Genomic DNA, 26,837 nt, shown 5'->3' with positions numbered 1-26,837 from the left:
CAGGAGATCCGAGACCCACAGGTGCATCAACAACTGTAGCAGGATCTGGTGAAGCACCTATGGAGGCTGAAGGGCGACGCCTAGCTCGACGTGTGATGGAATATGAGTTTTTATTTGTTGAACTATATAATTTGTATTGAACTATTTGTTGAACTATTTGTTGAACTATTTGATTTCTATTGATTTTCTGTGATGAACTATGTGATAAAAAAATTACTTATATTGAGAATTCACGCCGAACCACGCCGAATATCGGCCGATGCGCGCCGATATCAGGCCATTTTTCGCCAAAAGTGAGCCGAAAAGCGGGCTCATTTGCGCCAAAAATGGGCCGATATCGGCGCCTGGGGGGGCGGCTGGGTGCCCAACCGCACCAGAGCCGCAAATGGTGACCATCCTCGATCTTGCGATCGCCGTTCCAAGGGAAGAAAAAGTGGAAGGATGATTGAGGTACAGGGTGCCCGGACGACATGCCAAACTGCCATCACCACTTCAGCGCCGGGGTGGATCCAACCAGAGTGGGAGAGCGCGTCCGAGTCTCAGGGTCAGAGCAGTGTGCCTACCTAAATATGCGTCAGGAGATCCGAGACCCACAGGTGCATCAACAACTGTAGCAGGATCTGGTGAAGCACCTATGAAGGCTGAAGCGCGACGCCTAGCTCGACGTGTGATGGAATATGAGTTTTTATTTGTTGAACTATATAATTTGTATTGAACTATTTGTTGAACTATTTGATTTCTATTGATTTTCTGTGATGAACTATGTGATAAAAAAATTACTTATATTGAGAATTCACGCCGAACCACGCCGAATATCGGCCGATGCGCGCCGATATCAGGCCATTTTTCGCCAAAAGTGAGCCGAAAAGCGGGCTCATTTGCGCCAAAAATGGGCCGATATCGGCGCCTGGGGGGACGGCTGGGTGCCCAACCGCACCAGAGCCGCAAATGGTGACCATCCTCGATCTTGCGATCGCCGTTCCAAGGGAAGAAAAAGTGGAAGGATGATTGAGGTACAGGGTGCCCGGACGACATGCCAAACTGCCATCACCACTTCAGCGCCGGGGTGGATCCAACCAGAGTGGGAGAGCGCGTCCGAGTCTCAGGGTCAGAGCAGTGTGCCTACCTAAATATGCGTCAGGAGATCCGAGACCCACAGGTGCATCAACAACTGTAGCAGGATCTAGTGAAGCACCTATGGAGGCTGAAGGGCGACGCCTAGCTCGACGTGCGATGGAATATGAGTTTTTATTTGTTGAACTATATAATTTGTATTGAACTATTTGTTGAACTATTTGATTTCTATTGATTTTCTGTGATGAACTATGTAATAAAAAAATTATTATATTGAGAATTCACGCCGAACCACGCCGAATATGGGCCGATTCGCGCCGATATCAGGCCATTTTTCACAAAAAATGAGCCGAAAAGCGGGCTCATTTGCGCCAAAAATGGGCCGATATCGGCGCCTGGGGGGACGGCTGGGTGCCCAACCGCCCCAGAGCCGCAAATGGTGACCATCCGCGATCTTGCGATCGCCGTTCCAAGGGAAGAAAAAGTGAAAGGGTGATTGAGGTACAGGGTGCCCGGACGACATGCCAAACTGCCATCACCACTTCAGCGCCGGGGTGGATCCAACCAGAGTGGGAGAGCGCGTCCGAGTCTCGGGGTCAGAGCAGTGTGTCTTGTCTTTGTCTTTGGCAATATTTTACCTAAAACATGCATGCGCAACTACACCAGTAGTACATCCAAAAGGTGGGCCTAGCGTCCACGTTGGTCACGATTGCGTGTGAGGAGCACCAAAACAGTGGTGTCGGCCGCGTGAGCTTGGATCGCAAAAGGGAAGGAAAGGCCGACAGATGGATTCGAGAGGCACAGACAGACACAGGAGTAGCACACACAGATCTGGTAACCTACTCCTCCCTCCCTCAAATCTGTTCTCCATCTCCGTCAAATATCGAATCTGCTGTGCTGTGGTGATCTTATTCTTATCTCACCGGCGGGGTTACGCAGGCGCGGCAGCGATGGGCGGAGAAGTTAGGACGATGGGGAGAATCCGGTTCACCCTGGCGGAGGTCGTCAAGATGGAGGAGGTCCTCAATAATCTCAAAGCCATGCCCAAGCGTCCTGTCATCCAGGGACTCACCGACGACTTCAACGCCTCCCCGGACCGCTCCGGCGACGACAAGGTCCCCGTCCAGTACAATCAGGTACGTTGCCCAAGATAGATACAGTACAAGCAGGTCCGCCCTATTTTCTTTTCTATTTCCGATCTGCGTTGGCGTCGGCGTAGGTGCACACCTGGTTCCAGAACCGGAGGTACAAGCAGAAGCGGAGGGGTAAGCGGCCGCCGGCACGAGGGAAGAAGATGCTGCCCACGGGGGCTGAGGCACAGCACCCAGCTTCCTACAGGGTTCAGTCATCTTCCCCTTCAAACTCCGAATCACAGTCAGGTGCTGCGCTGTTCATTCCCTTTTATTCAGAACTGCAGGCTACATGGCACAATTTTATTGTTTCTTGTATCGAAGATTTCTAACTTTTTGTAACCGACCGAACACATACCATGTATCATGTCGATTATGGATTATTGATACTGTCGTTGCCAATCAGGGAATACCTCTTCGGATGGTGGCCTAGTCCAGCTTGAAGCAAAGTCACCAAGAAATGGTGCATGGTACGCAGATTCATATTTCTTGCTTTATTTCTTCTTGTCTGCCGATCGATGTCACATTTGGTCCCTTTTTGTGTATGTCATCTAATTTTTATCATGAGTGTGGGTGGGTCTGTTAGGTGTGTCGGTATGCGGTGGGCGGGTTACTTGCATGAACCTTACAGTTTTACATGCTTGACCAACCTTTGTTGTCACAGGTACGATGTTGCTGCCATTCAGTCCTGCAGGTTTTCTGAGACGGGGGAGCAGGTAAATTCATTTCCTAGCTCTAAATTCTTGAAACAGGGAACTTTTTATTAAATATGATTTATGTTACTGAATTCATTTCTGTCATTCTTTATTCAAGCATTTTGCTAAAGCTAGAGATGATTCCCGTCTATTTGTAGATGGATGGCACTGTGTGATAGATTGGCCTAACACTTACAGCAGGGACAGTATTGGGGTCCAAATATTGTCAACACACCTGTCTTATGTACTCCCTCCGTCCTATAATATAACATGTTATTACAGTCAATGTACTCATAATTTGGTTGTAATAACATCTTATATTATGGGACGGAGGGAGTAACTTTGTGTTATAGAAGTCATGTGTGTTGGGCAAGTATCACCCCATTCTTCTCTACACTTATACAAGATGGTACTAAAGTACTGATCAGTTAACACAACCTTAAGTACCTTCTGTATATGCTACTTTAGGCTTATATGGGAACTTGTCTACTCCCTCCGTCCGGTGAAGAGTGTACATCTCGAAATTTTAGGACAAATTATGTAGTTGAGTAAAAAATGCATTGGAAAGATGCAAGCCACCATCTCTCTCATCTTTAATTATCCAACCCCCAATGAGCTAAGTGCATGTAGAAATTAAGAAGACCATGTGTAGATTGATATTGGTCTTGATTACCGTGTTATGAGAAAGAAGTGTTTTTCCCTACTTTAAAGTGCATTGGGAAGATAGAAGTACACTCTTTTGTGGACAAATTTTGAAGCTAGATGCAGACTCTTCACCGGACGGAGGGAGTATGTTACAAGATGGTAAAAAGGTTACTTCTCACCATCTCTCTGTTTCGGCATGTACAACAAGAAAATATATAAGTTGAATGTTTCAAACAAATGATTTAGGTCACTCCATTTAATTATCATGACAAGCGGGTTTAAACCGTGAGCCACGGTACTATTTACACTTGAGCTCTAGGAACTGAAGCGAACCAAACTACAATGGCAGTTTTCATGTCAGTTTGATGATTTCCCATAATTATATATAGTGTTTCTTTCTTCCACATATTATTGGAGAATTACAGCAGGAATAGTACTATTGTTTTAGCAATCACTTTGCATCCTTGTAGGTGTAGTCTTTAGTGTATGTAGCAACCATGGAAGGCAAACATGTTTGACGGGCACAAACCCGTCGGGTCCTAAGTGAACAAGTGATTCTTGTTGTGCAAGTGGCTGTGGCCTTGTGATTCGACTTGAGTATGGATTGACAAGAGATGTGCATAGAGAAATAAAGAGAAGCAGATTTGTTGATCTTGCTGCCAACATGGCAAAGATTACTGTCAAAACCAGCAGTTTAGGGTGATTTGCGCTTCTTTTCGGAGTTGAGGGTGAAAACTAGGCTCGATCATTTTCTGAGAATTATATAATGCTCGTGTGCTATAGTGTTTAATCACTCTCCACAGCGGGTTGACTACCTGTGCATTATGCCAACTGTACTTACACTAATTTATTTTTTCTGATTCAGGAAGTGCAAGTTTGGTTTTCTGGATTTGGGGCTGAGGAGGAAGAATGGATTAATGTTTGTAAATCTGTGAGGCTGCGTTCTCTTCCATGTATAGCCACTGAATGTGTTGGTGTGCTTCCTGGGGATCTTATTCTTTGCTATCAGGTAGTCATCTTAAACAACTTCTCTTAACCTGACTTAGAAAGTTTGCATGGAACAACTGATAATTCATGTCTTCAGGAAGCTTTAATTTATCCTTCTGGATTACTAAGCCAGTTTATTTTAGCCACAGAATATTTATCTAATCTCTGGAAGCTGTTAAAATTTTGCTTTTTTTATGCGCTTAAAAATTATGTTCATTAACTTACTATTCAACCCTTATTTTCTTTCTGTTACTTGTTGGCCTGTGAAAGAGTGTTGGATATGTCGGTCGGATCTCACCTACAAAAAGTGCTGAGCCTTCGGAACTGTGGTGCACATGCCAAAGCATTTATGTGGTCCTTTTTGAAGAGATGTAATTGATTAGATATTTCAACTCTGTTGACACAACTCAAGGTTCTTCAATTCAAAGGCTCTATTCCGTATTTGTTTAGACTTTAAAAGTAGTGCTTAAGAATTGTGCTTGCCAATAATTATTAATACCCTTTTTTAATCCTTATGAATTGGATGTTCCACTGCTGCATGCGTTTTATATGCTATATACAGCATGATAGTTGCAGTAAATAGGACATTTAATTAAGTAAACATATGTTTCCTGGGACTATCCATACCTTGGTAATCATATTTCATAATAGAATTTTACTGTGATGCCACTTGGTCAAACTGGCAGCAATGTTTTGACCATTTATTAGTCGTGTGAATGACCAAATGACTGTAAAATCACCACATTTTATTAATAATATCATACTTTTGAGCATTAGAATTAATTTTAATCTAAAATTGGGTGTGAATTTATTCTATGAATATTACTATTACTTTATTATTAAAGTGAGCACAGTAAAGCTTCTTTTTTCCTTTTTTAATTTATAAATTGGATATTGCAACTTTCATCAAATAAGGCTGCCTAATAAATACTAATGTTGGTAGTTGCGCACAAACCGGTGGGCTGATAAATTAGAGTGTTGAGATTAATTTGCATGAATTTACTTCCAGTTCAAGACAATATCATACTCAAATTGGAGTATTATAGAGAGCCTGAGTAAGTCCCGTAAAGGAAAATTGTGAAGGAAAGTTGAAAAAAAAGGGCCAATCTATTTTTCAAGCGATTTAGTTGTCTTGTAATGTGGTGTTATCATTACTTTCGAGTTGATTTCTAACAGGAATAAACATTTCTGTGCTGAATTAAACAGGAAGGAAAAGAGCAGGCCCTCTATTTTGATGCTCATATTCTTCAAGTTGAAAGGCGCACACATGATATAAGGGGTTGCCGCTGCAGTTTTCTTGTTCGTTATGATCACGATCACTCTGAGGTAACTCTTCTTCTTTCTAACACTGTTGTGTGTGCATGCATTTACTTTGGTTACGGTGTTACACACCGTGCTTGTGTCTCAGAATTGGGGCCAGGGTTGTTTGCCTGCACATAGAGTTATATTTTGGACTTTATCTTCGATTCGAGAAAGAACTTAATAACAACTACTACCCGAGCTGCCAAATCAGAGCTCCATCCATATGTTTTATATGTAGTTGGGTATGGTTTCTTCTTCATAACATGTGTGGACATCAATAGATAAGTATAGCTCGCCATGGTCCTTAGTCGACCCATCAAAACCCATCCTAGTCTTTGAAGGAAACCAAACTTACTTTGGAATTTCCTTGTGATTTCATCTCCAATCTGCAATTTCTTTGGCAACCATACAATATAAATCTGAATGTTCAAGGAAGATAGATGGGGAAGAATAACAGTGCAAAATACTACGATTTTTTTTCTCTGCTAATTATCTTACCATGTAGTCAAATAAAAGGGAAAGCGCAGAGTGAGGAGTTTAGCTTGTTTCTATGATGTTTAGCATGAATAAATATATTTTTGGAAAAAATTTCCCTTTATTTTTCATTTATTTTCACGTGACAGGAGATTGTTCCACTGAGGAAAGTATGTCGTCGACCATGTGCCGATGTTAAGATTGATATTGTAATTGATGATAGCCTAGCTGAGTAGAAAGCTCAAAAGTGGCACAAGAGGATGGATATGAACCCTGATGAGGTCACCGTGGTTCCCAGCCCACCAAATCAAGGAGGGCCATCCGACAAGCTGGCTGCTCCCTTACTTATCACGCCTGACAGCACCCACAGTGATTCAGTAACAGATGAGCAGATGGGGGATATCGAGGCTGCTTCAAAAGGTGGAGCTACAAGCAAAGCACATGGTGACAAGATGAACGTCGGAGCGTAGTTGTTTCGCTTTTAGTACAAAAATGTTCGTCTATGAACCTCCAACGAGGAAGGATGGTTGCCCGGTAACTATAGTGTGCTGATGTTGACTTGATTGGAGTTGTGGTGTACTTCCAAAATTCTGTTCGCTTTGGTATCTATATCTATATAACTATGTCATGGGAGAACATGTCGTTTTGTGGTCGTGGTGTATTTTAACTGTCCGTTAAGGTCTAGACAGGCACAATTTCTAAAACAAAGAAACGCACACATGCACCAGAAGATTTCTTGCACATTTATTTTTTTTCAGAACATTTACGGTACATAAATTAAACACCTACTTAAAGTGGTATGTTGCATCTACCTTATGACCAATACATGGCATCTAGGGAATGGCAAGTCACGGTCGCTGGGGCTAGGCTGTTGAGACTACTCGTGGACTACGTGCAGTTAAGTTGACCATGATGTGACCCCTTTCAGTAAATCGTCAATCCTAATATGGTGAATCGCTTGCAACAAACATGGTGACTTGGTGCAAGTAAGCTCGGTGCCATAGTATACACCACAACAACCTACTGACTCGGCTCGACTCACAGAACTCGCTTACATGCTGGTGAAATGACCCAGTGATGAGGCACACTGGTTGACCTGGGTGAAATGAAAGTGTGTATAGGTTATTCGGTGCATGTGTTACTTTGAAGAGGATGCGGTTGAGCTGATGGCACACGGTGAGCACATCACAGTGATTGGTGATATCATACAAGTTCTCGTCTAGCTGGTTGAGCCCGACAACGCTGATCTGTAGGACCAAGATGAAGAACGCATCCATGCGCCTGGTTTTCTCCCCTATCGATGGCGAAGACGACAGTCCCGCGGCTGTGGATCCCGACAAGCGATCCGTCCGTGAACCGTAGCTTGCCGGAGATCAATCGGGCAAGCTTGCCAAACGGGTCGGCCGATCTGGTCATGTGGTTTGTCGCGCCCTTGTCGAGGAAGTACACCTCGCATCGGTTTTCGCCATTATGTGTGGGCATGATCATCACCTTCTTTGCATTGAAGAAAACGTGGCCACCCGTGTGCGTAGGTGGTCGGACCGTGCTCGTGGTTTCGAGTGAGCTCGAGTTCGCGACCTAGGAGCTAGTACAAAGAGACGTCGAGTCCTCCTTGACTGACTCAACGCAGGCCATCATCACACCTAGTCCCTCATCTTCCTCAGTCTGTATGAGACCGCCCCGTAACGTTGCTTCTTGCAACACTCGCAGGCCCAGTGGACCTTATTTCCGAAATACTAACATATGTTCTAGTCTTCACTGTATTCGGGAGCGGTGCTAGCCTGCCCTATTTCTGGGTTTGTCCTAGCTTCTGCCCATGGTTTCCGCTGCCTCAGTGCCTGCGGCCACGACCACCATCTTTTATCGTGGCTCCGCCGCCACGCGACTGCCTCTTCTTCGCCTTTCACTCCTTTTGAGTGTGAATTAGACATCCGCCACTAGGGCTTTCCCTACTGTCATCCAGACGGTCCTCAACCATCAGGAGCTGCCCCGTAAGCTCCTCGATGGAGAACATGCACAAAGCAATCAGAATCTCGATGAAGGTTGCCACTTGCGCAAAACTGGAAGAGACACTATAAAGAAATTTTTGGACTATCTTGGTCGTCGATGTCGTTGTCGAGGGAGCCGAGCGAGGTGGCGAGGCTGGTGATCCTCATAGGGTAGTCGTCGACTCGCTCGGCATCCTTGAAGACGATGGACTCAATCTCCACCCACAACCTATACTTTTTCGCCTCGCGCACGCGATCGCTGCGAAGGCGCTGGGTTTTTAACGAAGCGCATGCCTCCTTGACGCTCACCTTCCACGTGAGCATGTTGTGCATCTCCGCGGGAAGCACCGGGGGGGGGGGGGGGGGAGCAGACCAACACGGCCCATGTCTGCCTGTCGTTTCTCTACGCAAGACGGTGTTATCATTAATGTGTTCCATAGACATGGCCCCTGCAGGTTCACTTTGATCACCAGTGCCCAGCCACAATAGTTGGTGCGGGTGAGCATCGGGAAGGAGAGGTTGGTGCTGCTACCAGCACCGGTATTGTGCACGATCTCCCTTACTATGATCTCAGCACCCAAAACGCGGCATGTCCTAATGCGCCCGTGGCTCTAAGAGCCATGTTGCTAGTACCCCGGCGGCGTCTTGGAACCGCCGAACGTTAATGCTGCCGTGGTGGCATCTTGGAGCCACCGGAGGCTAACCGTTGTTGTCCTCCTCTGCTCGACATGGTCGCCTGAATAAGGCTTTGATGCCAATTGTTAAACGCAACTAGTGTTCTCAGGTCCCAAACTATGAGGGCTCCGCTCGTGCTACTACTCGAAGCTCAACTGATAGAAGCTGGATGCTTTCTCTCATGAATTTGCTTGCGTAAGATGAAGAAATACTAGTCCTTTACAAGCACAAATAAACCGCTCAATGAGGCCGATGACCTCATTGCTTATGTCATGTTCTAGATGACATCACTGCTGACCTCATGCCCTAGGATGACATCATGGATGACCTCAGTGGCGAAGCCACACATAGGCTGTGTAGTCACTTGACTACACAGCTCATTGGAAAAAACGTAATACAACAAGTATAAATCACGCAGAAAAACATAAAAATTTGTACATTTGACTACACAATTTTCGAGTGACTATACATGATTTTATTTCTGGCACCGCCACTGGATGACCTCACTATTTTAGACATGGTTTAATCCTACACTAACCATACGCCTAATAATGGCGAAGGGATGGGACACACCTATACGGCTCTAGATGGACCACCTGGTGCCGAATGTGTGCACACTGGACCTACCTGTACGTACCACATTGGACGGCCAAAACACCTGGCAGGAACGGGGTCCTTGGGTAGGACTTGCACAAATTCTGACCGGAATTAGCATCCTTCAAGTAATTGCTTCTTTTACCCCAGGGAATTAATAATAAGATTAAGTGCAGAACATTAATTGCAAAAGATTGCCTTCTCTTACATCAGAGGCTGGTAACACACAACCTGCTCAACTGGTAACGTATGCTTCTCCCTCCCACCCCTCTCCATCTCCATCTCCATCTCCAACGAATCTGCTCAGTCATCTCACTGCTCGGGCGACGGCAAGGTCCCCGTCCAGTACAATCAGGTACTAGTAGATTTTCCATCCCCGTTGCCCAAGATCTGCTCCGTCTTATCTCCTATTCGGATCTATCCATGTTGATTTGTGTTGTGTGGTCACAGGTGAGGAATTGGTTCCAGAACCGTAGTACCAGGATGATGATGATGCCTCCGGTGGCCGAGGAACACCACCCAGTGGCCGTATCCTACTCAGGTGCTGCTGAAATCCCCATCTAACTTAATAAGGTGTTTTATTTCCACATACTCAGATGTAACAATTCAACTGATAGTTCAGTTGCTAGGATGCCTATTTCTAAAGCTCTAGTGGTGGAGAATTTATGCATATCAGTGTTGTGCTCCTTCAATATGTTGTGGGCAGGGGTACCCTCTCTCGGTGTCTAGGCTCCTTGAAGGTTCTACATGGCGTGAACCCTGTTGTCGTGCTGTATCAATTAGTCGTTGTCGCCATTTGGGAAATTGCACGACAGGTGGTTCGTGTGCAGGGAAAAAATGGCAATCGAGTTAATTTTGGCGTGTTCTTTGATTTCATATAACCTAGCCTGTACTTTTTTATGGGCACATCAAAACATGGCCCATTGCCTCGGTCGTTAAAGCTCCTTTGGGATACTCCAGGACACATGATTGATTGTGGGCCCTTTACTTTTATTCAGAACAGCAGACACATTTTTTAACTCAATTTTATGTTGGCGGGTTCTGAGACTTTATAGCCTAGCATGTAGTTCTTCGTATTTGTGGGCCCTTCAAAGCATGTCGTCGCGCTGTCTCAACCGTTGAGGCTTATTTCGGCAATTGCAGGACACGTGGTTTGTGCCCCCCTTTTTTTATTCATAAGGCTTGGCCACATGGCACAATTTTCGTGTTTGTCGTTTAGAAGATTTTATTTTTGTAACCGACCAAACACATACAATGTATCATGACGATTACGGATTATTGATACTGTCGTTACCAATCAGGGAATATTCCTTCAGATGGTGGCCAGGTCCTGTTTGAAGCAAAATCGACTAGAAATGGCACATGGTATGATCATATATACGTCTTTTGTGTCCTTTGATGTCTCATGTGGTCTGTTTTTGTGCATGTGAGTTAATTTTCCGCGTGAGTGTGTGTGGGTTTGCGTCGGGTGAGAGGATTACTTGCGTGAACCTTTCAGTTCTACATGCTTGAACAATTCTTGTTGTTACAGGCACGATGTTGCTGCCTTTCTGTCCCACAGGTTCACGGAAACAAAGCACCCGGTAACGACCATAAAACTTTTTGTTAAATAGGATTGATGTAACTAAATTCATTTCTGGCATTCTTTATTCAAGCACTTTGCTAGCACTAAAGCTAGAGATGATTCCGGTTCTTGTCTATTTATAGTTCGATGACAGTATTGATGTTATAACATTTTGAACGCCTGTCTTATCTAACTTTATGTTGTACGAGTCCTGTGTGTTGGCGAATGAAACTATAATGGTGGTTTTCAGCTGCATTGCCACCATGGAACACCACTGACTCATTCTGCCAATCCCATGATCTATTGTCGACATAGGGAAAATTAGATTATGTATATGGTGCAAACGTGCAATATAACATCCTAACGCACATGACACAATCTGCACCACCTGATCGCGCATTCCATTCCATGATCATGATGTCATGATCCAATCATCAATGATGGCATGACGTGGCCCTGATGATGGCCATCACACAGTAGTCTCCTCAAAAATGGGTTATCAATATAAGTTAAATTCTGGTCTGCTCAGCAAGACTTTGTCATCGTCCCTGCAAGGTCAATTCATAATCAAGTCCTGCCTGCTCCTCTTCCGCATAGCCAGCAACTAGGATGGGCATCTCTGAGCCAAAGTGCCCTCCTTCTAGGTTAAAAACAAGCCTGATACCAATCACTGGAACAAACAAACCTGCCTAGCTAGGTTCTTGTATTGTACATTTCCTTAAGGAAAGAGGCAACAGAAATAGTACTGCTAGTTTGCAAGATTGCAGTTTGGGTATTTTAATCTACCAGTTTTGAGACAGTAAATTGCTAGATTGGTGTTTTATTTATCTTCTGATATTTAATCGTAGATGAAGAGTGTTAATTGTTAGATGATATTGCCACATTACTATTTTATTAATATTATGGGTATATGGTCATTTTCAAAAACATAGTATCACTAAAGAGGGTTCCTCGTATTCACTCTTTTAAAGGGGAAAACGAAAACCAAAGATGCAAATGGGGATTTTGTTTTATGAATCCTTACTTCATAAGGGGAGAAAGGGATGATAAAATGTGCAGAAAAGCTAGCAACAACATATATAATACAACAAATTTGCAGCAACTTAGCAACAACATTGGGTACAAATATCATTGCATAAGAGTTTTTCTTTCAGTGAATAACCAGGTGTAATTTTTCAATAAATAACCAGGCGCAAATTCCAGACCCATACTCATACGCATTCAAACAGTAAAGCATATGCATCCATGCTGTGTTAATTCCCAAATTAACTAATATCCATGCTGTGTTAATTCACAAATTAACTAACTGATCCATTGAACTCTGTGCTTACTACCTGTCATCCACACCATGGCGGTACTAGCTGCCAAAACTTTGTTTCTTGATGTGTCTGCCCATGTTGGATGATTTGCCGTAATTCTGGTATTTATTACTTCCAGTTATCCATGGAGAATCACAACAGCAGTAGTATTATTGTTTTAGACTCTTGGTTGCCTCCACACACACCAAAGGAAGAAGTAACAGCCATAGTACGGAAAGAAGTTTGCATCATGTAGGTGTAGTGTATGTGGCAAGCGCGGAAGGCAAACGTGTTTGACGGACACCAATGGGCTGGTGAGGAGTTCCAAAAATTATACAATCGAGGGTGAGAAGTACACTCGATCATTTTCCAAGAATTATACAATACCCATGTTTCTCTAGTGTTTAATCACTCTCCACAGCGGGTTCAATACGTGTGCATTACGCCAACTGTGCTTGCACTTATTTATTTATTTTGTTTCAGGAAGTACTAGTTCGATTTACTTGGCTTGGACCCGAGGAGGATGAATGGGTTGATGTTCAGAAATGTGTGAGACTGCGTTCTCTTCAATGTGTTGTGGTGCTGCCTGGGGATCTCGTTCTTTGTTTTAAGGTAGCCATTTTAAACGAGTTCTCTTCACCTGACTTGGCAAGTTAGCATCTCACAACTTGATAATTCATGTCTTCATGAAACTTTAAGTTACCTTTTGGAATACTAACCCAGTTTATTTTAGCCACAGAATACGTATCCAATCCATGATTGCTGCTCCATTTTGCTTTTGTTGTGCAATTGAAACTCTGCTTGTCAACTTATTATTCCACGTTTACTTTCTTTCTGTTCCTTGTTGGCGGATGATAGAGTAGTGATGTGTATGTCATCTGGGTTTCACCTGCCCAGAGTATTTCAAAGTTTCTGTTTTGACTGTGTGCACATGACCAAGAGATTGATGTTCCTTGCTGACACTTAATGTTCTGCAGTTTATGTAGGCTCTATTTCTTGTTTGTATATACTTCTAAAAGTTGTCATTCCAGTTTGTGAGTTTTCAAACAATTGTGGTTGACAACACTTATTAAACGGCTTTACTTCAATAATCTTTAAGAATTGTAAGTTTAGTACTGCATGTATTTTATATGCGATATATACTGGATTAAATAAGGCATTTAACTACAACATGTGTTTGCTGTGTCTTTCAATCACTGTGATGCCACTTGGTCCAACCGGCACAATTGATTTCACTATTTATTTGTTGAGGCGCGAATGGCCAAACGACCGTAAAAATCAATGCATTTTATTATGTCATACTTTTGGGCACTAAAACTAATTTTATATCTAAAATTGGGTGTGAATTTATCCAATCATATTATTACTAATTTATTATTAAATTGAGCACTGAAAGCTTCTTTTTGTTTTTCAAAATGATGGCTGTAACCTATCTATGGTCATTTATAAAGTGGATAAAAACCAACTTTCATTAAATAAGGTTGTCTAGTAAATCCTCATGTTGGTAGTTGCACACAAACACTGGTATGCCAATAAACTAGAGCATTGAGAGGAAATGTACGTGCACAAACACTGGTATTTCAAGACAGTATTATATACTCAAATTAGAGTATTGTTGAGGGTCTGATTAAGGAGTTTTGGTCACTGCGTGTAAATAACACAGTGAAGGAAAGTTGATTAAAAAGACAACCTATTTTCATGTGATTTAGCTATCTCATCATGTAGTGCTATCATTTACCCACGTTGATTTCTCTGCTGAATTGAACAGGAAGGCAAAGAGCAGGCCCAGTATTTTGATGCGCATGTTCTTCAAGTTCAAAGGCGCACGCATGACGTAAGGGGGTGCCGCTGCAGATTTCTTGTTTGTTATGATCATGATTGCTCTGAGGTAATTCTCCTTCTGTCTACAATGTTGAGTGTTCATGCATTTACTCTGGTTCCACCATGGTTGGATGTCGGAATTATATAGCTGAGGGTTGGGTCCTCGAGTTGCAATTCTGTTTATAGGGCTGTTTGCCTGATAATAGAAATGGATTTTGGACTTCATCCTCTACTCCACGCAAATTATTATGACAACTACTACCTGAGTTCCCAAATCAGACCTCCAGCCATATGATTTATATGTAGTTGGCTATGGTTTTGTTCTTCATAATGTGCCTGGACATCAATAAATGAGTAGCTCACCACGGTTTCTACAGGAAACCAAACTTACTTCAAAATTTCAATGTGATTTCATTTTCAATCTGCAATTCTGTAGGCGACTAAACAAAAGAAAACTAGTTTCTGTAATATTGATGGGGAAGAACAGTGCAAGATACTATGTTTTTTGTTCTAGGCTAGTTATCTTACTATGTAGTTAACTAAAACAGAAGGCGGAGTAAAGAGTTTACTTTGTTCTATGATGTTTATACCCAATAATTTAATTTTGCATTTCTTTTCACGTGACAGGAGTTTCTTCCACTTAGCAAGGTATGCCGTCGACCAGAAACTGATCACATGCACCAGATATCCCAAAAGCCACACAAGATAATGGATGTCAACACTGACAAGGTGACGAGGGACGGGGTTCCCATTCCACCAGATGAAGGAGAGGCGTCTGACAAGCCGGTTGCTCCCTTACTAGACGCACCTACTAGCACCCGCAGCAATTCAGTGGCACATGTTGAGATGGAGGATGCAGAGGCTGCCCCAAACGACGAAGCTGCAAATGAAGCACATGGCAACAAGATGAATGTGGGAGCGTCGTTCTTTCGCTCCCCTGTGCGTTTCCTTGTGAACTTTTTAGTCAAAAAAATGTTCGCCTAAAAACTTCCAATCGAGCAAGGATGGTTAGTGGCCCAATAACTATACATCTCGTGAAATAAGGGATCTTTATATAGATCGTCCTTTGTCCTCTTCCTCTACCTGGACATCGAACGCTCTCCTTTCATCAGGATAATGGTGTCCAAAACCTAAACTCTGTGACATCACAACATTGCTAGATGGGATGGGCGGTCCTTCATCGGGATAATGGCGACGTTCGAATGTATGATCCCTTTTGTGAATCAGGTTTGCCAGTGTTGCAAACAAACACATTTTTTTTTGACAAAAGGACAAAGACGAGAAAAAACTATTTAGTATAAGACGATTTTGAATTGCTTTAACATGGCGATTTTCATCACCATTCCCCACCAAATTTCAGAAAAGAAGAGATACATAAATCGGAAGTACAATCATATTTGCCATTCAGTTTAGTATATCAGAACTAAGTTTCTGCCCACATTTCCTGGCTAGCTCCTGTGACTCACATGGCAAGTGTGGCCGCCGCCCTAACCAACTTCTCCTTCGCTCTCCCGTCCCTCGCCGCCGATAGCCTCCGGCCAGCCCGCGGCGGCAGCGAGGCACCTCCTCCACCTTCTCTTCCCCCTACTACCCGGGTGTGCTCCCTCTCTCTCACAGGGCAACTAGGTACAGATCTCACCCCTACAAAGTCCCTCGGTCTCGGCCAGCCATTGCCTGCTTCGTGGCGGTACCGCCCTCGTCGGGCATGCGTGTGAGGCGGGCAACTACCACCGGTCATGTTTTCACAGCTACTCACGGGTTGGTGGCGTCCGTTGAGGGGGTTCCTAGCTGCCGCTAGAGGCTGGATCCGTCTAATCCAATAGGCTCTTGAATCGAGCCAATAGCTTCCTTCGGCATGGCCCACACCTAGTAGGTGCCCTTGTTGCTACGTCTGGGCACGATCGGTAACCCAGAACTAGGGTTCACTTCCATGCGGGCGCAAGCTGAAAGTTGTAGGTGTGGTGGGTGGCGGAGTTGTGCTAGTGCGGTAGCTGGGGTGGACGGATGCCTGCTCGCGGTTGACCGCAAGGTGCAAGGTGGGTGAAGGTGGATCCCCTTGGTAGCCGGAGTGGAGACTCCGGACTATGGGCATGACCACACCATTTCGGTGGGTCTTGTGTTCTAACTTTTTGGTCACAAAGATGGGATCCTCTGTTCCAATCTTTTAATGTACCTTTAGGTGTTTCGATAAAAGTAATATAAAATTTAGCAGTGTGAACCCTACACGTCACACTGGTAGATCATCCACTAGCCGTGTTCCCTCCATGGCTTCACATCTACTAGGAATTACCATTTTAGGATTGCAAACACAACTTTACATGCTGCCATCATGCGATAATTTAAAATGTGGTTCAAATTTCAAAGTCTTACACGGAAGTTATGTGATATGTTGCTTAAAATCGAATTGATGAAGATTTCCAGGGGAGATATGTAGTTTTCAAGGGGGGGGGGGGGGGGGGGGGGAGTGCCGGTTTTGGAGAGACATTTTGGGTTCTTGTGTTGCATTTTGGGTACTTTTAGGTGTTTGTGGTAAAAGTAATATAAATAATCAAATATACCAGCTCGCTGGTTTTTTTATTTTAAAATATTTAAATCGTTGTTTATTAGCAGCTAACTTGGAACATGTCTTTAGCACGCAACATGTGCACATGATGCTAACCTGTATGCGTTGCAAGTTGTTTGAAGCCACAAAGGTGGGCCTGCAAATGTGGTATGCAAGTATCGTTAGTGGCATTTGCTGCAGCCCGCACGCTGCTAAATTTTAGGGCACTAGCAGCGTTCTCCCTCTATCTACACGTTGCTGGTAGTTCAGGCCGTGAAGGCTCCCTTTGTGTACCATAGTAGAGGTGTGTGATTTTACTGCTGGCCTCTAGTCTTGAAGCAGCAGTAGCGCCCCTTTTCTTTCTGCACGCGGCTGGTATTTCGCCAATTTAGCGGCATCGTCTGGCTTTACCTGCATGCTGGTAGTAGTAAAATCCTATAAGGGTTGCTGCACTATTGTTGTAAAGACCAACTGGATGTCGTTGCACAAACAAGTGAACAAAACAATGTGGTATCAACCCATGAAGTTCGGTATATGTGCAAGCGTGAAGGAGAAAATTACTAAAATGAGACGGTAGGGCACAAGTATGTTGCCTTCTCCTTATATGCAAGTGTGCCATTCCAAAGGTACCGTATCATGATTTCCTTGCTTTTTTGCTCTCGTGCATGTGATAAGGATCAAGTATGACAATGATGTTACAGTTCAGACGTGTAGCCTTCATGGCATTATAAAGTGCCCGAAGCCTTGTGAAGCATACATCAATCATGAAAAGGCTGAACATTTTGAAAACCCCTGCAAAGTGCGGGCTAATTTTATCCGTGGGGTAATCTTCGATGAATTTGATACCCTATTGCACCTTGACTGTGTAAAATGTGGCTTGTTGTTCAGCTTCCCAGATTCGAACGACCTGATGGAGAGGCTTTAGTTCCCTTGCGAGGCCATTGTACTCATCCACCGGTACCGTTGGTTGACAAACGATATGATAGTATTGACATTGGCGGCGTATCATAATATATAACTCCACAATCAAGGTCCGCACTGTCCGCAAGGGTGGAAAGGGGTGAGGTAGTCCTGGATTAGGGGGTCTTCGGGTGTCAGGCCCACTCAATATGGTCCGGACTGATGAGCCGTGAAGACAAAGCAGACGATTATCCCCCGTGTCCGGGTAGGACTCCTATATGCGTGGACGACAAGTTTGGTGTCCTGGCGTACTACTTCCTTCCTCTGCAAACCGACTCTATACAACCCTAGGCCACTTAGGTGTGTATATAAACTGGAGGGTTAGGTCGGTAGAAGGGGAGAATCACTGGTAGAAAAAAGCCCTTTAGTCCCGGTTCGCAACAGCCTTTAGTCCCGGCTGTGCAACCGGGACTAAATATGCGCGACTAAAGACCCCCCCTCCTTTAGTCGCGCCTCTTACGGACCGCGACTAAAGGCTTTAGTCCCGGTTCTTGTGGCTGACCGGGACTAAAGGCCCGTCCACGTGGACGCCCGTGGTCCGTCGGGGCGGAGGACCTTTAGTCCCGGTTCTCGTGGCCACCCGGGACTAAAGGGCTCCTCCGCAGGTTTAGGGTTTTAGCCCCCCTAAACCTGGTTTCTTTTTAGTTTGGAGTGTTTTATTTCTTTTATATTATATTTTGTGTTTTATTTTAATTTTGATAAAGTTTCAGTACACATATTCTATGCTACTATATACATGCATATGAAATTTCAAACAAGAAGAATTCAAGAGGAATATATAATATATATTCAATCTCGGGTGACCATATACAACTTCGAACAAGTTTGCATACATAATTAGGATGGATGACCATATACAACTTCGTACAAGTTTCAATCTCGGGTATGCATATAAATTTCTTCGTCCTCGGTATAGTGTTCTCCTTTAGGATTGATGACTTCCCTCATGAAAAATCCTGCTAATTCTTCTTGAATTGGTCGGAAGCGAGCTTCTGGACTAAGCCTCCTCCGCAAGTTATCCGTCGCGTTCCGCACGCTATCCGATGCCTTCCGCTCAGAGGTGTGTCTCCGGATGTTCTCACAAACATAGTATCCACATAGATTGGTCCCCGGTGGCTGCTTATCCACATTAACTAACCTTCTGAAATCTAGCTCATGTTTGAATTCACCGACAATTTCTTCTGAGAACCGTCTCCAAACCCTACAGGGCAAAGAAAATTAAATGAACAAGGGAGTTATTAGTTACTTGATATTAGGAAATGAACGAAAGAGACCGATCGATATAGAGCTCAAATGATTGAAAATAATTACTTTTGCAGCATTTTTCTCATGTCGGCCCAACGCTTTGGATCCGAATCCATAGAGTCCATGATTAGAACTCTGGAGGTGTGAAGTTCAATATTTAGCAGAATCCAGTGGAACCTGCGGACACGTTACATGCACAGTCATGCATAACTCATCGATTAGACATACCATGCATGGAGTAAACAAAAGAGAATGGGCACAAGAGATAAATACTCACCCAAAATGGTAAGGAAATAGAATATGACTTTTGAGTTGATGCTTTCTAAGAAACTTGTACAAGTCTTTCTCCACGTCTTCGGGGTGATGTTGTAACACATGTCCATTAACGATATGTGGGTCAATGAACCCAACATCATGGATGTTTCTTATTTTGCATTCCCAAATCTTCAATCTGCATAATAGCGTACGCAACAATATAGTTAGGATAATATATATATATATATATATATATATATATATATATATATATATATATATATATAGTGCAGGCAATGAAGAACGAGATGAGGTAGAAATAAATCACTTACAGAACGTAGCAACTCAGCATAGATTTGTCGAGGTCGCGCAGATTGAACAGCTGAAACAATTCACTCATATGAACTTCTACAGAGTACCGTTTGGTGTGATGCTCATCTGTAACATCCGCATAAATATATTCTTTGTCGGCCCATGTTATGAATTGCTTGTACCAACGTAGCAGATTTCGCATTTGTGGTGGTAGACTCTTTTCCCGCGCAGGCTCGACGAGAGGCCCATTCCGCACATATTGTAATGCTATCTCACATACTGGCGCATCCTCAAGGCCTAAGAAGGCACGAAGAGTCAAACCCATCTCGGACGCTTGTTTCATGGCACTCGCTACAGTCAATCCAAGTGCTGCCGCAGCTGCTATGATCTCGGGGTCCTCTTCCGGACCGGCTTTCACTATGAGCGGGGGGATCGATTGTTTCTTCTGCATCCCGAGCTGGTCAACTTGTTTCCCGCTTTTTTTACTTTCTTCTTTCTCCTCCTTCAATATTTTTGCTTGCCTACGAAGTTCATGTCCATAGTCGTCAGGCATATTCAGCTCGGCTTGGGACGGTGTGGTCAAAAAATCCTTAGCCCACTTCTTTTGCTTCTCAGTGAATACTTGCTTGGGCTCAGGCTCTTTTTTCGCCTTCATATCCGCCTTCCATTTCTCATAATCAGCAGACGCGGCCAATTTGGTTTCAGCTTCACTAAGTTCCCCAGGCCTTGGGAGGAGAGGCTTCAGTGATGGCTCCGGTACCCTTGTGGTCTTAGGTACATAAGGGTCCGGGTTAATAGTCCAGGAGCGGGTTTCCTTGCTGTCCGCCTGCTTCTGCTTCTTCGCCGGAGGTGGATTGGGGGGCGTCGTACCCGCCGGAGGAGGATTGGGGGGCGTCGTACCCGCCGGAGGTTGTGGATCGGGGGACGGCGTCGAATGGCGTGAAGGAGGTGTAGGTGAACCACCACGACCACCACCACCGCCACCACCGCCACCACTGCCACCACCACCACCACCATCGGAGGGGGTGGACTTGCTAGCCTTGGCGCCTCGCCTGGAAACACTATGTACTTCTTTTTCCATAGAATGAACTGGCGCTTGACATCTCCAAGTCTTCTCTCCCCTTCGGGTGTAGGTTTGTCAATCTCCAGGTCCTCAAACCCTTGGACTATGTCTTCCACCGTGACACGAGCATAGCCATATGCAATGGGGTTGTTGTGGTGGAGTGCTCCAGGTGTACAGGGTAAAGCACTGCCGCTAGCTACCTTCGTGGAAACGTTCCCCACGGGATAATGCAGATCACATTCTTTCATCTCCTTTACATCATCCACGGGGTAGTGAGGCTCCGGTGCACGAATCTCGATCATCGGTGCACTTGCAGCAGGCGGGGCATCCGTGGAAGCCACGCTGCTTCTCCGCTGCTGGCTTCCGCGATCCGCTTCATGATCTTCATGCGGCCCTACAGCCGATTTTTCTTTCACTAGTTCATGCACGGTCTGCTTCAACTCATGGAGTTCCGATGCAAACTTCGTCATAAGATCTGCATCCCGGTCCGTCTTTCTCTTACGGCTTCTGTAACAGTATGGGTCATTGTCCTGGGAAAACCCTACTTTCCACGGAACTTTGCCTTTGCCTCGTACACGTCCTCCGTGTTCATCATTCCCGAGGGCTGTTGTCAGTGCGTCTTTCTCTCTGTTGAACTTGATCAAGCCCTCTTGAGCTTGGGTCATTGCGTCAATAAGGGCTTGGGTAGGAGCAAACTGTCTCTGCCGGTGAACACACACCCCTGTCTCCGGGTCTAGCGATCCCCCATGCCCGTACCACCAGCTTTTGGCCCTTGGGTCCCATCCCTCTGTACCTAGAGGGATTCCTCGCACCCTCAGGTCCTCCTCCATCTTCTGCCACCTAGGCTCCGAAAGGCGGTATCCTCCTGGCCCCATAATATGATGGAACTTTTTCTTACTCGCATTATCCTTATTTTTTCGATATTTCCTTGAAATGCTCCGATTTCTTTTGCCTCACAAATTCTGGCCAATCATCTTTCAGTTTCTCATGTTGTCCATTGAAATCCGGAGTCTTGCCCTTGTTGACATAGTCACGGGTTAAATTTTTCTTGAAGTTCCGGAATGCTTCGCCCATCTTCTGAAGAGCGAACTCTTTAACTAGCTTCCTCCTCTGACGTCCACTCGGAACCTCGTTACTGAATTCATCGACTTTGTTGTATTCCGGAGGTAGAATGAAATGTTCCATAAGCTTTCTCCAGCAATCCTTTTTCGTTCTCTTGTCGACAAAACTGAAACCAAGACGTGCCTTCTTTGGCTCCTTCCATTCCTGGACGGTGATCGGGACGTTGTCTCTAACAACGACTCCGCATTGGTTGATAAACTTTGAGGTGTGCTGTAGGGGCTTGCCGGTTTCACTGACAAACTCAATGGCATATGTTTCTCCTGTTTTCATCGCCTTGGATTTGCCACGCTTTGTCGTACTCGATCCGGAGGGCTAAAAAAAGAAAGAGAGTCGCGCGCGTTAATACATATGTATTCACATTTCAGTAAGTTTGTATCACGAGAGGCTCAATGTATATATATACCTCGCCGGAGGTGGTTGCTACTTGCAATTCGAGATCGTCGGTTGTTGACGGTTGACCTCCGTCGACAATGTCCGTTCCTTCACCTTCTTGATCATCGACAATCTCTGTTCCACCGTCAAGGTTCAGAAAAGAAGAGACTACATCCTCTTGTTGCTCATATTCTGAGCCCGGCACATAAGGAATCTCGTTGTTGATGATGTCCATTAAATAACGTTCAGCCTCCGGATCCCTAAGCGGCTCGGTTCTATCGTCCGCCATATGTCACTCCTGCATGTAGTAAAAATTCTTTAAGTATAAAGGAATTAAAAAATAAGATTAAGGGGACATAGAGGAGGAGGAATTAAAAAATAAGATTCTTTAAGTAAAAATTCTTTTTTTCTTCTTCTTCCTTTCTTCTTCCTCTTTCTTCTTCTTCCTTTCTTCTTCTTCCTTTTTCCTTTCTTCTTCTTTCTTTCTTCTTCTTCCTTTCTTCTTCTTTCTTTCTTCTTCTTCCTTTCTTCTTCTTTCTTTCTTCTTCTTCCTTTCTTCTTCTTCCTTTCTTCTTTCTTTCTTCTTCTTCCTTTTTCTTTTTTCTTTCTTTCTTCTTCTTCCTTTCTTCTTCCTTTCTTCTTCTTTTTTTCTTCTTCCTTTTTCTTTCTTCTTTCTTTTGGTTTTCATTTGGTTTTCATTTGGTTTTCATTTTTTTCTTCTTCTTTCTTTCTTCTTCTTCCTTTCTTCTTCTTCCTTTCTTCTTTCTTTCTTTCTTCTTCCTTTTTCTTTTTTCTTTCTTTCTTCTTCTTCCTTTCTTCTTCCTTTCTTCTTCTTTTTTTCTTCTTCCTTTTTCTTTCTTCTTTCTTTTGGTTTTCATTTGGTTTTCATTTTTTTCTTCTTCCTTTTTCTTTCTTGTTTTTTCTTCTTCCTTTTTCTTTCTTCTTTCTTTTTTTCTTCTTCCTTTTCCTTCTTTCTTTTTTTCTTCTTCCTTTGTTTTTCTTCTTCCTTTTTCTTTCTTGTTTTTTCTTCTTCCTTTTTCTTTCTTCTTTCTTTCTTCTTTCTTTTTTTCTTCTTCCTTTTTTTCTTCTTCCTTTTTCTTCTTTCTTTCTTCTTTCTTTTTTTCTTCTTCCTTTTTTTTTCTTCTTTCTTTCTTCTTTCTTTTTTTCTTCTTCCTTTTTTTTTTCTTCTTTCTTTTTTTCTTCTTCCTTTGTTTTTCTTCTTCCTTTTTTTTTCTTCCTCCTTTGTTTTTCTTCTTTCTTTTTTTCTTCTTCCTTTTTCTTCTTTCTTTCTTCTTTCTTTTTTTCTTCTTCCTTTTTTTTCTTCTTTCTTTCTTCTTCTTCCTTTTTCCTTTTTCTTTCTTCTTCTTCTTCCTTTTTCTTCTTCCTTCTTCTTCTTCTGCCGGCGCGCGGAGGACGGCAGGCAGGGCCAGCGGGCGGCGGGCGGCAGGGCGTCGGGCGGCGGGCGGCGGCCGGCGGGCAAGGGCAGGGCACGGGCGGCGGGCAAGGGCAGGGCACGGGCGGAGGCGGCGCTCACTGGGGACGGAAGCGGCGGCGCGCAGGGCTTCGGCGTCGGCGTCGGCGTCGGGGCAGGGCTTCAGCGTCGGCGTCGACGTCGGGGCAGGGCTTCGGCGTCGGGGCAGCGCTTCGGCGTCGAGAGAGAGGAGAATGGGAAATGGCGAAACTGCGAAGTGCAGTATTTATAGACGCACCTTTAGTCGCGGTTGGGGAGGAGGACCGCGACTAAAGGTACCCTTTAGTCGCGGCTGGCCACACCAACCGCGACTAAAGGGTACCCTTTAGTCGCGGTCCGCCTCCCCAACCGGGACTAAAGGGTTTTGGCGCCGCTTTCGTTCCCGCGCAGAAAGACCCTTTAGTCGCGGTTGGGGACAACAACCGCGACTAAAGGGTACCCTTTAGTCGCGGTCCGCCTCCCCAACCGGGACTAAAGGTCTGTGCTGGAACTGGCGCGGTGCGGTGGGATGTTTAGTCCCACCTCGCTAGCCGAGAGGCTTCGACAGTGGTTTATAAGCGCGGCTGCGCTCACCACTTCGAGCTCCTCTCAAATGCAGGCTTACGGGCCTATTCTGTCACTATGTGCCTGTGGGCCTACTGGGCCTTCTGCGGGCCTGAATCCTGGCCCATTAATGGGTTTCTAGTCGTATTCAGGCCGTGGTGGCCCAGTAGGTGGCATATTTTTTATTTTTTGCTTGTTTTTTGTTTTCTTTTTTGCTTTATTTATTTTGTTTCTAATTACTTATTTATTTTACTTTATGATAATTGTTTTTCTTCTGTTTATTTTATTCTTCTTTTTCTTCTGTTTTTTCTTCCTTTTTTCTTCTGTTTTTTTCTTCATTTTTCTTGTTTTTCTTCTTTTTTTCTTCCTTTTTTCCTTTTTCCTTTTTTCTTCTGTTTTTTTCTTCTGTTTGTTTTTTTCTTCTGTTTTTCTTCTGTTTGTTTTTTCTTCTGTTTTTCGTTTTTTCTTCTGTTTTTTTCTTCTGTTTTTTTCTTCCTTTTTCCTTCTTTCTTCTTCTTCCTTTTTCCTTTTAAAATCAGAAAAATGAAACTAATTCATTTTAAAATCTGAAAAATACAATTACATAACAAAAAAATCAGAAAAATAAAACTAATTCATTTTAAAATCCCTTGAAGGTTTGACAAAAGGTTTGATACATCATTCAGTTCATCGACCAAATACAAACTTTGGTACAATAAATTATTACACATCAATTCTTCCCTTGTGTCCCTGCTTGCTTACGATTGTGCCGTATCCATGGAGCATCCTCATCATTTAACTTAATGCTTGGGTCAGTGTTCACTTTGAAGGGCGGAATTTCACCAAACATATTATAATCTTCTGACATGTCTGTCTTGTCCTCCACTCCCACGATGTTTCTTTTCCCTGAAAGAACAATGTGGCGCTTTGGATCATCGCATGATGTACTGATCGTTTTCTTATCTTTCCGTTTCCTCGGTTTGCTACTCATGTCCATCAAATAAAAAACCTGAGCGACATCTTTGGCAAGGACGAATGGTTCGTCAAGGTAACCAAGATTGTTGAAATCCACCATTGTCATTCCGTATTGCTCGTCCACCTTTACCCCACCTCCTGTTAGCTTGAACCATTTGCACCGGAACAAAGGGACCTTAAAGGAGGGTCCATAGTCAAGTTCCCATATCTCCTCTATGTAACCATAATATGTGACCTTTTGCCCATTCTCGGTTACTGCATCAAAGCGGACACCACTGTTTTGGTTGGTGCTCTTTTTATCTTGGGCGATGGTGTAAAATGTATTCCCATTTATCTCGTACCCTTGGAAAGTCGTTATAGTCGAAGATGGTTTCTTGGCCAACATGTACAGCTGATCTCCAACATCATTGTCATTCATTAAATGTTTTCGCAACCAACTGCCGAAAGTCTCCATGTGGGCCTTTCTAATCCAGGATTCAGGCTTCCCCGGGTTGTCCGAGCGTAAAATATTCTTGTGTTGCTCGAAGTACGGAGCCACCAAGCTGGAATTTTGCAGAACTGTGTGGTGTGCTTCAGTCATAGAATGACCGTCCATACATATCGTGGATTCCCTTCCGATCTTGCCTTTTCCACTTAGTCTCCCCTCGTGCCGCGATTGAGGAATACCAATCGGCTTAAGGTCAGGAACATAGTCAATACAGAACTCAATTACCTCCTCATTTCCATAGCCCTTGACGATGCTTCCTTCTGGCCTAGCACGGTTACGAACATATTTCTTTAATACTCCCATGAACCTCTCAAAGGGGAACATATTGTGTAGAAATACAGGACCGAGAATGGAAATCTCTTCGACTAGGTGGACCAGGAGGTGCGTCATAATATTGAAGAAGGATGGTGGGAACACCAACTCGAAACTGACAAGGCATTGGACCACATCGTTCTGTAACCGTGGTAGATCTTCTGGATTGATTACCTTCTGAGAGATTGCATTGAGGAATGCACATAGCTTCACAATGGCTACTCGAACATTTTCCGGTAGGAGCCCCCTCAAAGCAATCGGAAGCAATGGCGTCATAATCACGTGGCAGTCGTGAGACTTCAGGTTTTGGAACTTTTTCTCCGCCATGTTTATTACTCCCTTTATATTCGACGAGAAGCCAGACGGGACCTTCATACTGCTCAGGCATTCAAAAAAAATGACCTTCTCTTCTTTGGTAAGAGCGTAGCTGGCACGACCTTGAAACCATTCTGGATGCCGGTCATCTGGGTCTTTCAAAAGTTGCTGGTCCTGCCGTGCTTCCTTTGTATCATTTGTCTTCCCATACACGCCCAAGAAGCTTAGCAGGTTCACGCAAATATTCTTCGTAACATGCATCACGTCGATTGCAGAGCGGACATCTAGGACTTTCCAATATTCTAGCTCCCAAAATATAGATTTCTTCTTCCACATGGGTGCGTGCCCGTCAACTCCCCGCGGAACTGATTGTCCGCCAGGACCCTTTCCAAAGATGACTTTCGAATCCTTGACCATATCAAATATCTCAGCACCAGTACGTTCCACAGGCTTCGGCCGGTGATCTGCCTTGCCGTTGAAATGCTTGCCTTTCTTTCTTACGTTATGATTTCAGGGAAGAAACCGACGATGACCCAGGTACACGTTCTTCTTACAATTAACCAAACGTACACTTTCAGTCTGATGTAAGCAGTGCGTGCATGCATTGTATCCCTTATTTGTCTGTCCCGAAAGGTTA

General features: G+C 44.1%; 1 protein-coding gene and 1 pseudogene across 1 annotated transcript; both read left to right on the top strand.

Annotated features, from left to right (window-relative positions):
- Positions 1 to 1,785: 1,785 nt before the first annotated feature.
- Positions 1,786 to 6,956, top strand: LOC109738838 (protein SAWADEE HOMEODOMAIN HOMOLOG 2-like; annotated as a pseudogene).
- Positions 6,957 to 9,745: 2,789 nt separating this feature from the next.
- Positions 9,746 to 15,436, top strand: LOC109786777 (protein SAWADEE HOMEODOMAIN HOMOLOG 2-like). The gene is made up of 7 exons (XM_020345338.3): positions 9,746 to 9,919; positions 10,015 to 10,105; positions 10,866 to 10,929; positions 11,096 to 11,147; positions 12,910 to 13,038; positions 14,195 to 14,314; positions 14,875 to 15,436. The coding sequence occupies exons 2-7, from the start codon at positions 10,048 to 10,050 to the stop codon at positions 15,229 to 15,231; spliced, it is 780 nt and encodes a 259-aa protein (XP_020200927.2). The 5' UTR covers positions 9,746 to 9,919; positions 10,015 to 10,047; the 3' UTR covers positions 15,232 to 15,436.
- Positions 15,437 to 26,837: the final 11,401 nt, after the last annotated feature.

This window comes from Aegilops tauschii, chromosome 6, assembly GCF_002575655.3.
Source record: "Aegilops tauschii subsp. strangulata cultivar AL8/78 chromosome 6, Aet v6.0, whole genome shotgun sequence".
Lineage (NCBI taxonomy): Eukaryota > Viridiplantae > Streptophyta > Magnoliopsida > Poales > Poaceae > Aegilops > Aegilops tauschii.
This window is presented reverse-complemented; position numbering and strand designations above follow the sequence as displayed.